At 56.2% G+C, this 14,089-nt stretch overlaps 6 protein-coding genes across 6 annotated transcripts; 2 read left to right on the forward strand and 4 right to left on the reverse strand.

Annotated features, from left to right (window-relative positions):
- Positions 1 to 159: 159 nt before the first annotated feature.
- LMH87_000719 (uncharacterized protein) lies at positions 160 to 1,838 on the reverse strand (the record flags this gene model as incomplete). The annotated part of the gene is made up of 3 exons (XM_056198677.1): positions 160 to 340; positions 395 to 1,635; positions 1,701 to 1,838. The coding sequence occupies 3 exons, from the start codon at positions 1,836 to 1,838 to the stop codon at positions 160 to 162; spliced, it is 1,560 nt and encodes a 519-aa protein (XP_056055602.1).
- A 563-nt stretch (positions 1,839 to 2,401) lies between these two features.
- On the reverse strand, positions 2,402 to 2,933 carry LMH87_000720 (uncharacterized protein; the record flags this gene model as incomplete). The annotated part of the gene is made up of 4 exons (XM_056198678.1): positions 2,402 to 2,519; positions 2,575 to 2,699; positions 2,751 to 2,821; positions 2,873 to 2,933. 4 exons carry the CDS (start codon positions 2,931 to 2,933, stop codon positions 2,402 to 2,404), a joined length of 375 nt encoding a protein of 124 aa, XP_056055603.1.
- Positions 2,934 to 3,360: 427 nt separating this feature from the next.
- Positions 3,361 to 4,806, forward strand: LMH87_000721 (uncharacterized protein; the record flags this gene model as incomplete). The annotated part of the gene is made up of 3 exons (XM_056198679.1): positions 3,361 to 3,980; positions 4,043 to 4,493; positions 4,585 to 4,806. 3 exons carry the CDS (start codon positions 3,361 to 3,363, stop codon positions 4,804 to 4,806), a joined length of 1,293 nt encoding a protein of 430 aa, XP_056055604.1.
- A 379-nt stretch (positions 4,807 to 5,185) lies between these two features.
- On the reverse strand, positions 5,186 to 7,673 carry LMH87_000722 (uncharacterized protein; the record flags this gene model as incomplete). The annotated part of the gene is made up of 5 exons (XM_056198680.1): positions 5,186 to 6,961; positions 7,032 to 7,116; positions 7,194 to 7,289; positions 7,391 to 7,437; positions 7,620 to 7,673. 5 exons carry the CDS (start codon positions 7,671 to 7,673, stop codon positions 5,186 to 5,188), a joined length of 2,058 nt encoding a protein of 685 aa, XP_056055605.1.
- A 1,684-nt stretch (positions 7,674 to 9,357) lies between these two features.
- LMH87_000723 (uncharacterized protein) lies at positions 9,358 to 11,236 on the forward strand (the record flags this gene model as incomplete). Its single annotated transcript, XM_056198681.1, has 2 exons — positions 9,358 to 9,616; positions 9,684 to 11,236. 2 exons carry the CDS (start codon positions 9,358 to 9,360, stop codon positions 11,234 to 11,236), a joined length of 1,812 nt encoding a protein of 603 aa, XP_056055606.1.
- A 725-nt stretch (positions 11,237 to 11,961) lies between these two features.
- Positions 11,962 to 13,959, reverse strand: LMH87_000724 (uncharacterized protein; the record flags this gene model as incomplete). Its single annotated transcript, XM_056198682.1, has 3 exons — positions 11,962 to 13,085; positions 13,147 to 13,733; positions 13,793 to 13,959. The coding sequence occupies 3 exons, from the start codon at positions 13,957 to 13,959 to the stop codon at positions 11,962 to 11,964; spliced, it is 1,878 nt and encodes a 625-aa protein (XP_056055607.1).
- Between the last annotated feature and the right edge of the window lie 130 nt (positions 13,960 to 14,089).

Below are 14,089 nucleotides of genomic sequence, written 5' to 3' on the forward strand. Positions count from 1 at the left end.
TGATTAGAAATGATCACATTTGTAAATGCCGTGCACAACTTTCGACAGCGGTTCAACTGCCCGCGCCCTTGCGTTCACATTTCAACTAAGTATGTCACCTCTATACAGGATGGGTATCGTACAAGGCCATGTAAGCAATGCCATCTATCTCCGCTCCTCTCATTGCGTTCTGAGGTCCTGTACATAAAACGGCAGCTTGTCGCTCTCGTACACGTGCCCAGTAGGATGTTCCGTCTCGCAGTACAGGTTGTCAACCGAGTGCGGGTGAAATGTGCTCGTCTGCTTGCAGTCAAGGATATGGCTCAGGCCAGGCGGGTGCGTCAGTCGGAAAATGCCATATCTAGTGTCCGTTAGTGAGTCTTCAGAGTCGAACAACCGTCCACAGTGTACATACGATGGGCTGAACTTTGGCGCGCAAACAATAGCCACACTTTCTGGCATCATAATCTGATAACCAGCGTGGGTGTGCAAGTCCCGAGAGCTCATAAAGCATGTCTGCGTCGGGTGTGTGTGAATCCACCCGAGCACAAGCAAATCTTCATTCATGCAATACTCGGCCATGGTGGCTTCGTTCACCGTCTCCACGGTATCCGATGTGCATTTTTGGTCAGGTATAATGAGACAGCGCACAAAGAGTGCGTTGTTGACCGGACTTCCGCAAAGAACTCCACACATCTCGAGCCCTGCGGCCGTGTTCTTAGCAGCAATGTCCAAGAATGTCCGGCGAAGCTTGCTGGGTATAAACATGGACCGAATCGGATCTCCATTCTCTAGATAGGCACCAGGCTTGAAAGTAAGCCGCTCCTTCTTCGGTACTGCCGGTGTCGACAAAGGCGCTTTCGGAGGTGGCGTTGGCGCAGATGATTGATTGTAGTTTGGTGGAGGCACAGGCGGCTCTTCGCGTGCATCCCACGTCGGAGGTGCTTCCTTGGGTGGCCGTTCCGGTACTAGAGGAGGAAACTTGGGAGGTATCGCAGGCTGCTGCTCGTGCTGGACATCTATCGGCCGCGGCTTGGAAACCGAGGGATAGTGATACCGTCCGGTTTCTGAACGACCCTGGCTATACGCATCGGTATCCTGCTGTGCCTCGGCGTTGCGATCAAGGTTGTTGCGAACCGCTGCCATTTGCTGCTGCAGGTCAACGTCCTCCGTTTTGCTGAGATAATCGTTTCGCCAACTGTCAAAGTAAGGCCTGAGAGATGTTGTTCTGGAATTATAGCTGTCTTGTTTCGTCCGACGCACACGAGTCCGGCGGTCGAGCTCTTCCTGGGCCAGGTCCACAGCCAAGTCCTGGTGGTCTGCGGCGTCGAGAATCGTCGTCTGGCGTTGCAGAGTAGGGTCCTGCGCCGCAAATCCGGCATACGAGCACGCTGCACCGTCGCTCGATGCGGGGTGCTGAGGTTTTCGCGGTCGCATTCGCTCCCATTCCTGGAGACTGCTCTCGATAGCAGGTTTGAGCATTTCCAGCTCTTGAATGACATCGCCGATGCGAGCTTGCAGCGCCTTGACAGACTTGCGCGCGAGCGGATCTTTGTACTCTGGATGCGTGGCCAGATAATTCAGCACGAGGACAGAGTGTCGGTACAGCATCATATAGGCTCGGCCGTAATCGCTGTCGGACATGGCAAACGCTGCCTATCATGTAGGTTAGCTCGGCGGCTGGGCAGGGCGGCGGCCAGGCACGTTTTTGGGCACCATACTTCTTGGCATAGCGTCTCTGCTGTTCTTATCCAGTGTCGGAGCGGGATATTGACGTTAAAGGCAAAGTTCTCGGCCTGGGCCACAAGGTCCTGGACAGTGGGCGGCCTGCCCGGCCGCATCGCTGAAGAAGCATCCATGACGAAGCAGCGCGGTAGATGGAGTCGAAATACGTCAGTTCTCCCTATCGGAAGACGTTGGAGGAGAAGAGCATCGCAAGTTGGTCGTCAGCCCGTGGCAAATGTTTTATGTGCCACGCTTGGGCAAATGTTTGCCGATGATGGACTTGGAGGGGTAGCTGCAGACCTGGTGCCTGGAAAACGGTGCAGTGACGCGCATCCACACGGGTCACAGGTATGCACATGACGGGGCGGCGAATGACGTCTGAGGGAGCTGTAGGCCCCGAAAATGTATGCTAAATGCTGAGACAACAATGCGGTTGATTCTACTCTTATTTGGTTTAAATTGCTAGACGTGGCAATTTGACATCCCTAAAGCTCTGCCACGGGTTTGCGTACTAGTATCGCAACCGCAGGCAGCCACAACTGCCATGTGCTGAGCCGGCGCCACGTATGCTCGCAGAGCACGCCGATTCCTGGAAAGATGAATAAATAAAACTCAGGATGGGTATTTCATATCCTCTAAAACTTTTGGCCAAGTTGCAAATAGCTCTCTTCCCATGTCAATTGGTACTTCGCCTGGTTTACTGGGCGCCGGCGTTTCCAGCAGCTTGCTGGGCAGCCGTTTGGACCTGAATGATTTCCGTACGCTTGTTGTCAATCTTTCCCTGCGTTTCTTTGATTTGGGTCTCAAGACGTGACCTGCATATATCAGTTGCTGTTCGCACATGTCTCGTATGGAGCGCATCTGACATACATCTCATTGCTGATAAAGTCAAGTCTTCCCTTGACAGTGTTTTCAGCCTCAAATTTTTCTTGCTTTAGAAGAACAGGACCAGCAAGTTTGTAGATGGTCTCGCCTTCAGCCAACGTCTCAAACTCCTACAAATGGTGAGCTAGTGTTCCCGTCAACCTCTCCTGCTATGACTATACCTTTTGTACGCTGAGGTTCTCTTGGCGCTGTCCGTCAAGCTTTTGTCTCGAGTCAACAGAAGACTGTAGATCTGAACCAGGCGTTAGAAGCAGTCCGTATTGTTGCGTTGCCATCAACTTGCCTTGCTGAAGTTTTTGATACTCCTCCGAGAGCGCCTGCAGGCGGGCTTGCGGTGCAGCCATGGCGAAGACTGATGCAATCAATTGCTCCCGGCGCAATATAAAACCCCTTGAGTAGTGAAACAAACAGCCGCAAAACTATCTTACAGCTGAATTCGGCTTCGGCGTTTCTGTTGCAGTCGCTAGAGCTTCTCACCCTCCCCAAAGATGCCCCGCTATGGGCGGCGTTGGAGTCGCCCCGATAGGTACATGTTACCCCGCCAATGTTGACTGGTTGGCGACAGAGGCAGCCACAGACAGATGACGACTCGAGCACTTCAGGCAGACGCCCAAAAGTCGAAAATCACCACGCGGAGCTCACCTTGCGCGCAACATTCGCGAATCACCTCTGTCTGGTGCCCACATACTGTCCCCCTTGCGCGGCGCAACTCGAATTCACATTCCCCCCTCCTCCCTGCACGACTCTCGCGCCCAGTGTGCACCGCACAAAATGTCGACAAACTTCCGAGACCGCGCCATCGCCGAGGTGCAAAAGGCTATTGCGGCCGACCACAACAAGGAATACCAAAAGGCCTTTGACCTGTACATGTCCTCGATGGAGCTGTGGGTCAAGGCGCTCAAGTGGGAAAAGAACAAGGCCCTCAAGGCCACCATGCAAGAAAAGATGGCGACGTACCTCGACCGCGCCGAGAAGCTCAAGCAGTTCCTGCAGGCCGAGGCTGACAACACCAACGGCGGCAAGGGCCTCATGGGCGCCAACGGTGCCAGCGCTGGCGGCAAGGCCAAGGGCTCGAATGACGACGACGACAACAAAAAGCTGAGAAACGCACTCTCGGGCGCGATTCTGCAAGAGAGGCCGAACGTGCGGTGGGAGGATATTGCTGGTCTCGAAGCAGCCAAGGAGACGCTCAAGGAGGCTGTCGTCCTCCCCATCAAATTTCCAAGCCTCTTCCAGGGCAAGCGACAAGCGTGGAAAGGCATCCTGCTCTACGGTCCTCCCGGTACCGGCAAGAGTTATCTTGCCAAGGCTGTCGCGACAGAGGCAAACAGTACCTTTTTCAGTATAAGCAGTTCGGATCTGGTCAGCAAATGGATGGGTGAAAGCGAAAGGTGAGGCTATGCTCTCCGGCACGGCAGAGATCTGCATCCCGCTAACGAATTCCAACCCCCAGACTCGTCAAGTTGCTGTTTTCCATGGCGAGAGAGAACAAACCCTCCGTCATCTTCATTGACGAAATCGACGCCCTGTGCGGCCCGCGCGGCGAGGGCGAGTCGGAAGCCTCGCGGCGCATCAAGACGGAGATCCTGGTCCAGATGGACGGCGTCGGCAACGACAGCAAGGGCATCCTCGTCCTCGGCGCCACCAACATCCCCTGGCAGCTCGACGCCGCCATCCGTCGACGCTTCCAGCGGCGCGTGCACATTGGCCTGCCCGACCTCAACGGCCGCGCGCGCATGTTCCGCCTCGCCATTGGCGACACGGACACGGCGCTGCAGTCCAGCGACTACAACACGCTCGCCGCCAAGTCGGACGGCTTCTCCGGCAGCGACATCGCCAACGTGGTCCAGCACGCCCTGATGCGTCCCGTCCGAAAGATTCTGCAAGCAACGCATTTCAAAGCCGTACGTATCTTCTTTTATTGACAGATTGGACTTGTTTCATTGTCTGCAGCTCAAGATGGCTGGAATGCTAACCCTACTCGCAATCAAACAGGTCATGAAAGACGGCAATCGCATGCTGACGCCATGCTCACCAGGCGATCCCGAGCAGATTGAGATGACGTACGACGACGTCAAGTCGGACGAGCTGCTCGCCCCCGACGTGGCTATACAAGACTTTGAGGTCGCCCTCGAGGACTCGCACCCGACCGTGTCCAAGGACGACGTTGAGAAGCAAGTCGACTGGACAAACGAGTTTGGCAGTGAGGGTGCCTAATGTTTCTGGAATTGTGCATGGCCTAAACTTGAACTGAGGTAAAGGGGGTTGTATACATCATAGCGGCGTCTTTGGGAGTTTTTCAGAGATAATTTTGCATCTAGTTGAGGGACTCGTTTCTGAGTTTTGTGCTGAATTGTGAAGCGGTTCTCCACGGGGAGAAGGTCAAAATGAGCACACTGACGATATTTACATCACGATAAAGTACAAACATGAGTATTGGTTTTGAAAATAAATGAATAAATAGCTAAGCAACTATAGATTTTGTCCTGCTTTCCCAACCCATAATTCAGTTATCAAACTGACTGACATGTATTTTTGACCTTTTTTTATTTGTTTTATATTTACATCATCATCGTCTCATTTTATTGTGGTATAATTAGATAAGCTGCTGGAAGGCGCGGTTCAGAGGAGAGCGGACGTTGGGAACATCCTTCCAGAAGTCGACGGTGGCGACGGCGCGCTTGGCGATGCCCTCGGGGGTGAACTCGAACTTCTTGTAGACGTCCTTGTAGGCGCCAGAGGCACCGAAGCGGTTGAGACCGAACTGCTCGTGCGAGTAGCGCTCCCAGCCCATGGTGCTCATGACCTCGACCGACAAGATGGGGATGCCGTCGGGCAGGACAGAGAGGCGGTACTCCTTGGACTGCGTGTCAAAGACCTCGAAGCAAGGAATAGAGACAATACGGGCCTTGAGGCCGTGCTTCTCGGAGAGGTACTTGGCGGCTTCGACACAGATGGAAACCTCGGAGCCGGTAGAGATGAGGGTAATGTTGGCGCCCTCGACCTCCTGCAGGACGTAGGCACCCTTGGAGGCCTTCTCGATGGTGCAGCCCTCGAGCTGGGGAAGGTTCTGGCGCGACAGAGCAACGATGCTGGGGGTGCTCTTGGAGGTCATGGCGACGTAGTAGGCAGCGGAGGTCTCGTTGCCGTCAGCAGGGCGCCAGACCATGCAGTTGGGCAGGGCGCGGAAGTGGGCAAGAGTCTCAATAGGCTGGTGAGTAGGACCGTCCTCACCGAGACCAATGGAGTCGTGGGTGGCGACCCAGATGACGCGGAAGTGCGACAGAGCGGACAAACGAACGGCTCCGGCAGCGTAGGAGACGAAGTTGAGGAATGTGCCGGCGTAGGGCAGGATGGTACCGTAGGCGGCGAGACCGTTGAGGATGGCACCCATGGCGTGCTCACGGACACCATAGCGGACGTAACGGCCAGAGTAGTCACCGAGGCCGGTGGCCTTGGGCTGGAAGTCGACGGCATCCTTCCAGCGGGTAAGGTTGGAGCCAGTCAGGTCGGCGGAACCACCAAAGAGCTCGGGAACGGTAGCCTCAATCTTGGTAAGGACGGTCTCGGAGAGCTTGCGGGTGGCGACGGCATCGTCGGCGGGAGTGTAGGTGGGCAGGGACTTCTCCCAGCCCTGGGGAAGCTCGCCAGCCTGGCGACGGACAAGGTCAGCGTGCTCCTTGGGGAAACTCTCCTTGTACTTGGCGAAAAGCTGGTTCCACTCGGCCTCGGCGGCGGCACCATCGGAAGAGTGCTTGCCGTAGAGGTCGTAGACCTTTTGGGGAACGGCGAAGGTCTCGTCGGGGTTGAAGCCGAACTTCTTCTTGACCTGAGCAACGTCGTCGGCCTTGAGGGGAGAGCCGTGGACGCCGCCGGTACCCTGCTTGAGAGAGCCGTAACCAATGGTGGTGCGGAGCTTGATCATGGAGGGCTTGTCCTTGACAGACTGGCACTCCTTAATGGCGGCCTCAATGCCATCGAGGTCGTTGTCACCGTCACCGACGGTAACGACGTGCCAGCCGTAGGCCTCATAACGCTTGACAACGTCCTCAGTGAAGGCGCAGTTGATGTCACCGTCAATGGAAATGTGGTTATCGTCGTAAATGCAGATGAGGTTACCGAGCTGGAGGTGACCAGCCAAGGAGCTGGCCTCACTCGAGACGCCCTCCATCAGGCAGCCATCGCCGAGGAAGCAGTATGTGTAGTTGTTGAGCAGGTCAAAGCCATCCTTGTTGAAGATGGCAGCAGAGTGGGCCTGGGCCATGGCAAGACCAACGGCGTTGCAGACACCCTGGCCGAGGGGGCCAGTGGTGACCTCGATGCCGGGAGTATCATGAGCCTCGGGGTGGCCGGGAGTGATGCTGTCGACTGACTGTGTGGCGAGGGCCCGGTCAGCTCTGGTGCGCTGGGGCGGGCGGGCAGAAAATAGGGGAAGTACTCACGCGGAAAGCCTTGATGTCATCCATGGACAGCTTGTAGCCGAAAAGGTGAAGCAGAGCATATTGGAGCATGCAGCCGTGACCGTTGCTGATTGGTGTTGTTAGTTGGAGATGAGCATGGCGGAGCTACCCAGTTGGGCAGTGGCGCGGGCGGTCAGAACTTACGAGAGGACAAAACGATCGCGGTTCAGCCACGAGGGGTTCTGGGGGTTGAAGCGCATGAACTTGTTGAAAAGGACGTGGGCAACGGGAGCCATGCCCCTAAAGTTGTGAGTTAGCTGATTGTTCTCTCGTTGTTGCGGCCCGACCGGATGAAGCATGGCGGGGTGGCAAGCTGCGTTCGACAGCGTGAGGGAGCTTACATGGGAGCACCGGGATGGCCCGAGTTGCTGTGGAAGGTGGCATCCACCTGGAAAGAGGCTCTCGTTAGTATTCTGACTCTCTTTTTGCCATTTTGTCGACGGATTCGGCACGTGTAGCAGCTTGCCCGCGATGCCAAAGCTGAGACGCCAGAGTCGCTGCAACGGCATGGCGGGGTGCTAGCTATGGAGGGGTCCCAGCGGTAGCATGAGAATGGGAAATAAAACTTACCGCCAGAAGGCGGATGGTGTTGATAGCCAGTTGATCAATTTCTCCGTAGGCCATGATTGCGAATAATTGGTATAGTAGGAAAACAGATGGAAGTTTCCCGGGGCAATTGAGTGGTTTATGAAGGGGGCAGAAACAGGAGGAGAGGCCGAGCAACACCGTGAGCGGCAGAAAAAGTTGTAGTGGATCTCGAGAGTTTCTGTTGGGAGGGGTACATTATGTCATTTGCCATGCTGAAAGTGACCCGTGCTGATGGAGAATACTTCATTCGCCCACAGTGGAGGCGCTTGGTGCAGCTGCTTGTCTACTGGTGCTGTATGTCTAGCCCAAAGCCGTTTCTGACAGAACAGCCATGATTATACTTTGCTTATTCCATCGTTACCAATTTCAATGCCATGGTTACGGCAGCCATCTGCGATGTAAGCGGCTTGAGGCTGGAACAGCGACGGGCAGTTCGCCTCTAGACATCATCGTGCCACCGCAAAGGCACATACGCAGGCAGCATTCACCAGTCGAACTCTGCCTCCCCGCCACCTGCTAAACGCGTCTTTTTCTGTCCCAATACTCGTGCCATCCGCCGCTATCTACATTTCTATGGATACACACACATCGCTGCGCCGAATGGATGCACAAACACCGGGCCCATCTCCATCGCAACGCCGCGTTCCCCCTGCCGGAAAAACGCTAGTCGTCGAGAAAATAGGGCCGCTGGCAAATCATATTCACGCACGCTCGTGATAACGATCAATCTCTTCGTCTCTACTGGTACTAGGTACATGTCAGTGTCCGTTGCCGTCATCGGCTGCCTGCGACAATGACGACAGTGTGGATAGCCTCTATTCCAGCTCGGTACCTAGCGACGCAGAAATTCTCTTCAACGTAGCACTAACAGCATACGGAGTTATGCACCTCGGTCTTGGCCGTAAATCTCTGCCGCTGCTACTGCATCGAGATATTCCCTCGGCTGGTTTTAAGAAAATATAAAAATTCCGGCGGTAAGCCAACGCGGTCTTTCCCGGGGACCTGTGTGCAATAGCCGGCCTATGTCCTTACGTGCACAGTCCGCTGGGCGGACGATCGGGCCTCAAGGCTATCTACTGTGAAATACATTGGTATGTAAGAGTCCATTCCAGAGATGCATATCCTAGAATTTCCGAGGCTTCGACCATTATTGCTGTTCCAGAGCAGCAGCTTGTAAGATACAGTTGCGATAGCGAAGTACAGGCGTGCTATTACTTCTCTTGAATGAGGACTAAACATGAGCCGCGAGTTGAGCTGCCAAGAAAATCAGCAAAGCCCAAAAGGACATGAACGATGCCACATAGTAATCCAAGCATGATTTTCAAGCAAAGTGCTTCCGCAGAGCAACGAGAATACCAACCAGCAGTGGCCTACAGATAGCCATTCTTTTAGTGCTGTTGGGAATCAGCTTGCAGCTCTACAGTAAGGAAGCGAGATGAGCCTTGTGAGTTTACAAATACGAGGATAATGTGCAAAGAGGAGATCTTCTATTTCTCGGAAGAAACAAGATAAACTGCCAAGCGGACTTGGAATTTATTCTACCCTACCATTATTCGGCCATCTACCCGTCTGCCTGTGGTGCCTGAGATCGTGCTGTGGGCTCCACCAAAAAGTTGTCGCACAGCTTCTGTCGCTGGCGCTTGCCCAGCGCTCGACCTTGATTGATTGATTGATTGCTTTTCGGCACAACATCTTGCTCAATCACCCTCTCCCCCGCTTGATGATCGCTTGCCCGGCCTACAAACGAGCCATCGCACGCAAGCTGCTTGGCAGCTTGAGATGGCGCAGTGGCCAGCCTTCTAGAGGCGTCGCCTCCAAAGCCAGGGGCCGGTCGCCGCCTGTCGACTGGCTGGCGGCAGAGACGGATGTCGCGCAACAGCTCTTGGACACTGGTCTCTGGCGGAGCGCGCGATCACGCGCAACCAAGAATGCACCGGTGGATACACGAAGAGTCAATATAGTGAGCGAAGAGCTCTGCTGTACGTTGCGATCCTCGTCAGGCTCTGCGTCATCTACTCAACTACTAATTGCACCATCTGGCCGCAGCCGACATTATCAAATACATAGGGAATTCACTCGAAAGACATGCCGGATGCGACTTGCTAGATCTGAATCCAGGGGCTGGCCTCTGGAGCAAAGCGCTGCATGAAGCTGTGCAGCCGCGCAAGCACGTCCTTCTCGACCTCGACGCCGACTTTTACCAGCCATTCCTGCGCGACCTTCTATCCAAGCCCAATGTCGAGCTTATAAAGAAATCTGGAATAATCTGGGGAAATCTCGAAGATGTCGTCGCCTCTCGCTTCACCGCGCAAAGCAAGGTCGCACCCCAAACAGAGGCACCCCCGCAGCGCAACGACACGCTGCTCGTGACGGCAAACCTGTCCATGTGCCCGAAGCGGCCTTACCGTGGGTTCGACAATGTCGGCACAATGGTGCTGTACCAGTTCCTCTCCAGCATCCGGCAGAGCAGCCTGCTGCAGCAGTACGGGTTGGTGCGTTTCCTGATCTGGACCAACGACGAGGACAAGCACCGCATCCTGCCACGCAGCATCCTGCGCCGCCGCCGCGGCGCCTTCGAGGCTGAGCTCTCGTGCGACTGGCTTCATGAGGTCTGCGGCAGCACCGTCGACGTCCATGCCCGCATGGCCCTGCGCGACGAGTGGTTGAATGTGGAATCGTGCGCCGGCGCCATGTCGAGGATGGCGGCGCTTGGAATCGAGATGCCGACACACCGCCAGTCAGAGACATATAAGCGAATCCGTCGAGATCCGGCAGCGCTTATGGGCAAGAAGCTCGCGGACACGGAAACGCCGCAGCTCACGCGACCCTACATCCAAGAACTCAACCGCCTGCGGGACTCTGTTAGCCCCGACAGCCCCAGCGAGGACCTGCGGCGCCTGAAACAGCTCGAGTACCGCGATCGCCACGAGCACAAGCTCGCCGGTCGATTCAGCACCCTCCTGCAACAACAGCTCGCAACCGCCGCCCTCGCCGGCACTGACGACTTTGCCGCGCACGACGCCGCCTACACCGCCGCCGCCGCCCGCCTCCCCAAGAACAAGGCCGCCGAGTACCGCCGGCTCGTCGACAACCACCACCTCTTCCGCCAGGCGCCGCCCGCGATGCTCTGGGACCGCCGCGCCTACGAGCCGCTCGTCACGCGGCCCACCGAGTTCTTCCCCAACGCGCCGACGACGCTCCTCGATATGCAGCCCAAGGCCATGGACCCGATCCTGCGACAGTACGGCCCCGCGACGACGCGCTCCGGCGAAATGTCCGACGTCCTGCTGCACCTGTGGTTCGCCAACACCCTCGGCCCGCTCGAGGCCGGGCTCGACCGCCTCTGGGGCGGCTTCGGCAGCGAGATTGCCAGGTGCCCGAGCTTTGACGACCCGCACCGCGGCGGCTCGCCGCTGTCGGGCGCGGGCCGGGTGCCGGCGCGCTGCGTCAACGAGGAGCAGTGGCTGGAGGTGATGCGCGCGTGGATGGACTGGCCGTTTCGCCCGGCGTACACGCAGCTCCTGGGCCGCTGGGCCGAGGAGGACAGCGCGGCGGACGATGAGGATACCAAGTCTGGCGCGCAGGGTCTCGGATTTTGAAGAGGTCAACATGTAGAAATGCTGTATACTACTTGTACTTTTATTTAGAAATGGGGCAATAGAGGCGTCTTTTTCGGGCAAATTTTCGGGCAAATTTTAGTTGACTATTGCTTTACGCTGTGCAGGTGACATCAGGTTGGCCAGGAATATCAATGTTTCGGATAGTATTGTGTTGGCAGCTGTTCAAGGGACAAGGAAGCACTGCCTTTTCTGCTTTCGCTGCTAGGAACACAAAGGCCTGCAGTAAAAAGTAACTAGAAGTGAACAGGGACGGTAGTAGTACATTGAAAACCAGCGCAATACTGTAGCTTTTTTGCTTCGGTTCCTCAACTGCCAGGCTGAAACTGGAGTCAAAATGTAGCTAAAGCAAGAAACAAATATGGAAGACAAAAAGATCCAGATATCGTGGATAGCCCAGCCAAACGCCGTACGGGGGAATGGAGATAAAAAATGTAGTAGAGTTGGTCGGCGCCGCAACACTCCAAAGGTATAAATCATCAGCAGCCAGCTGAATCTTTTCGATGCAAAATCAAGAAGTAGGATGAAGAGAGTCAAGCACCCTTTTGGAAGTCAAATGCTACAGGAGGTTCCATGTCATGCCGCTTATAGGTGTAAAGAAGGGAGAAGAACAGGGGGAAGAAGAAAAGCAGGAAATTCGATGCATATCGGTTCGTATCAGTCTTGAGGGCAGAAAATAGCTAGACACATGCTGACGGGGGGGACCATCACCATTGCCTCCATTTGCGCATCAACGACGGCTTGGCCAGGACGTCGCCGACCCAGCCCATGGATTCCCTACGGTCGTCGAGGAGGCGTCCGTACTCGAGCAGTAGGCGCAAGACGTAAATCTCCATGTCCTCCTTGCGCAGGACGCGCTCGGCCCACTCCTTGCCCTCGGTGGCAATCTTCTCCGCGGCATCATCGTGGGCGCCGCGGCCCTCGTAGCCGAGAAAGTAGTCGAGGATGCCGTAGTAGTCGGTGAAGCGGTTGTCCATGGGGACAAAGTGCTTCCAGGCTACGAGACGGCTGTCGTGCCACTCGCGCCAGACGGTCGACTTGATGGGCAGCGACGTCGAGCGGAGGAAGCCAATATAGCGGCCTGAGAACGAGTTGCCGTCAATGTCGGGCAGGATCTTGCTGTTGAATTGCTCCGTCAGGTCGACGCCCTTGACAGTGTCGTACGCGTGGTCCATGTATGCGCAGCGCAGGTCGCCCTGCGCCGGCGTGCAGCTGAGGTCCGTCAGGCCGACGTCGGTCAGGTTGCCGAGCCACTCGCCGAGCCTGCCGTCCTTTTGCGCGGCGACATTGTACGACGCGTCCGGCAGGACGAAGTTCTCGGGCTGGTCCTGGGCGCCGCCCGACTCGGCGCGTTTCACCGTGGTTGCGTTGTTCATAGCAACGAACCGGTGGCGCTGGAAGCCCTTCCAGGTGTTGTCGCGGTTGCGGCCGCCGGTGCCCACGCCGCGCCAGATGACGTTGTGCGACTTCTCCGACCACTCGACGCCGTGTTCGTCGCCGCCGGTGAAGCGCTTCTCGCCCTCGTAGTACATGGCGGCCGGGATCAGGATCTCGTTGTTCACAGCGAGCTTGGAGCCGCCAAACAGCGGGAAGAGAACCTTGGTGGTGCTGGTGGACAGCGGCTCGATGAAGACGCCCGCGAGGCCCTGCAGGTCCGGCTGGTGACAGACGTCGCGCGAGAGCGTGCTGTTGGAGACGAAGCCCTGGTACGAGTGCGGCTTGCCATACGACGTGTTGAAGGCGGGCGTGCCGGCGAAATCGGTCTGCACAGGCGTCGTTCGGGCCAGGCTCTTGGGCGGACAGCCACGGCGGACCAAGTTCCAGAAAGGGTCTGTTCAACGGTCGTTAGTATACAGATGCGACTCGCCCGAAATTGGCAAACGGATGCTTACTCGTCTCTGCGCCCTCCCACTCCTTGTTGCGCATCTCGCCATCGTCTGCATTGCCGCCGGTCGGCAGAGACTGGAACTCGCTAATCATTTTGTCGGGTTTCGCGAGGCCCATCGTCTTGGCAGCCTTTGTCATGTAGTGCTGAATATCCTCGTAGGGTGCGATGATGCGGGGCTCGTCCATGGCGTTGAGGGGAATGTCCATGTCGGGCAGCAGATGCTCAACATTCTTGATCATACGGAGCCAGATTGCAGTCCAGAACCAGTCGGATCCCGCGGTGGCATTTCCGTTGCGCACGTTGATGGTCATGTCAAAGTGTTGCGACTCGCGACGCATGAGGGCCGGCTCGACACCCCAAAACGGCTCAATGTCGTGGTGAATCTGGTCGAAGAAATCTTCAACGACAATGGCGCCCTTGGACTGGGCAAACTCGAACCATTCAGCGAAGCCGGGAGGCGGGTGGCGGCCTCTGCGTTTGCGGTATGCTTGTGCGGCATCCTCGACGGTTTTCGATTCCTTGGAGAGGAGTTCGGCAAACTTGTGTTGGGCGTCGAAAATCAGACTGTCAATCGGATGAGCTTTGTTCTTTCTGTACGACAACCATGTTAGAGAAACGACTCGTTCAATAAATTTTTTTGGCATTGGTACCCTTTGTGCAAACGGTCAGCTGCTGAACTCAGGCCACCAAAGCCACCGGGGCGATGGAGGTTGGAGACTGTGGCTTCGTAGGCGTTATTCTTGAACGCATAGAGCGCACAGAGTATAATCAAGGCAAGGCCCAGATAGCGGACAATGCCGGACGGTCGGGCAAACATGATGAATACAATCTGTTGTAGCGTAGCCGATGGCCGGTGCGTTGCTTGGTGGTGATGCGCGAGGCGTGGCGAACGTCGTCAGCTTGCGCAGACGGGTGAGGAGATGGGCGGGCACTAATAGCTGGCCGTC

The sequence above is a fragment of the Akanthomyces muscarius genome, chromosome 6, assembly GCF_028009165.1.
Source record: "Akanthomyces muscarius strain Ve6 chromosome 6, whole genome shotgun sequence".
NCBI classification, from domain to species: domain Eukaryota; kingdom Fungi; phylum Ascomycota; class Sordariomycetes; order Hypocreales; family Cordycipitaceae; genus Akanthomyces; species Akanthomyces muscarius.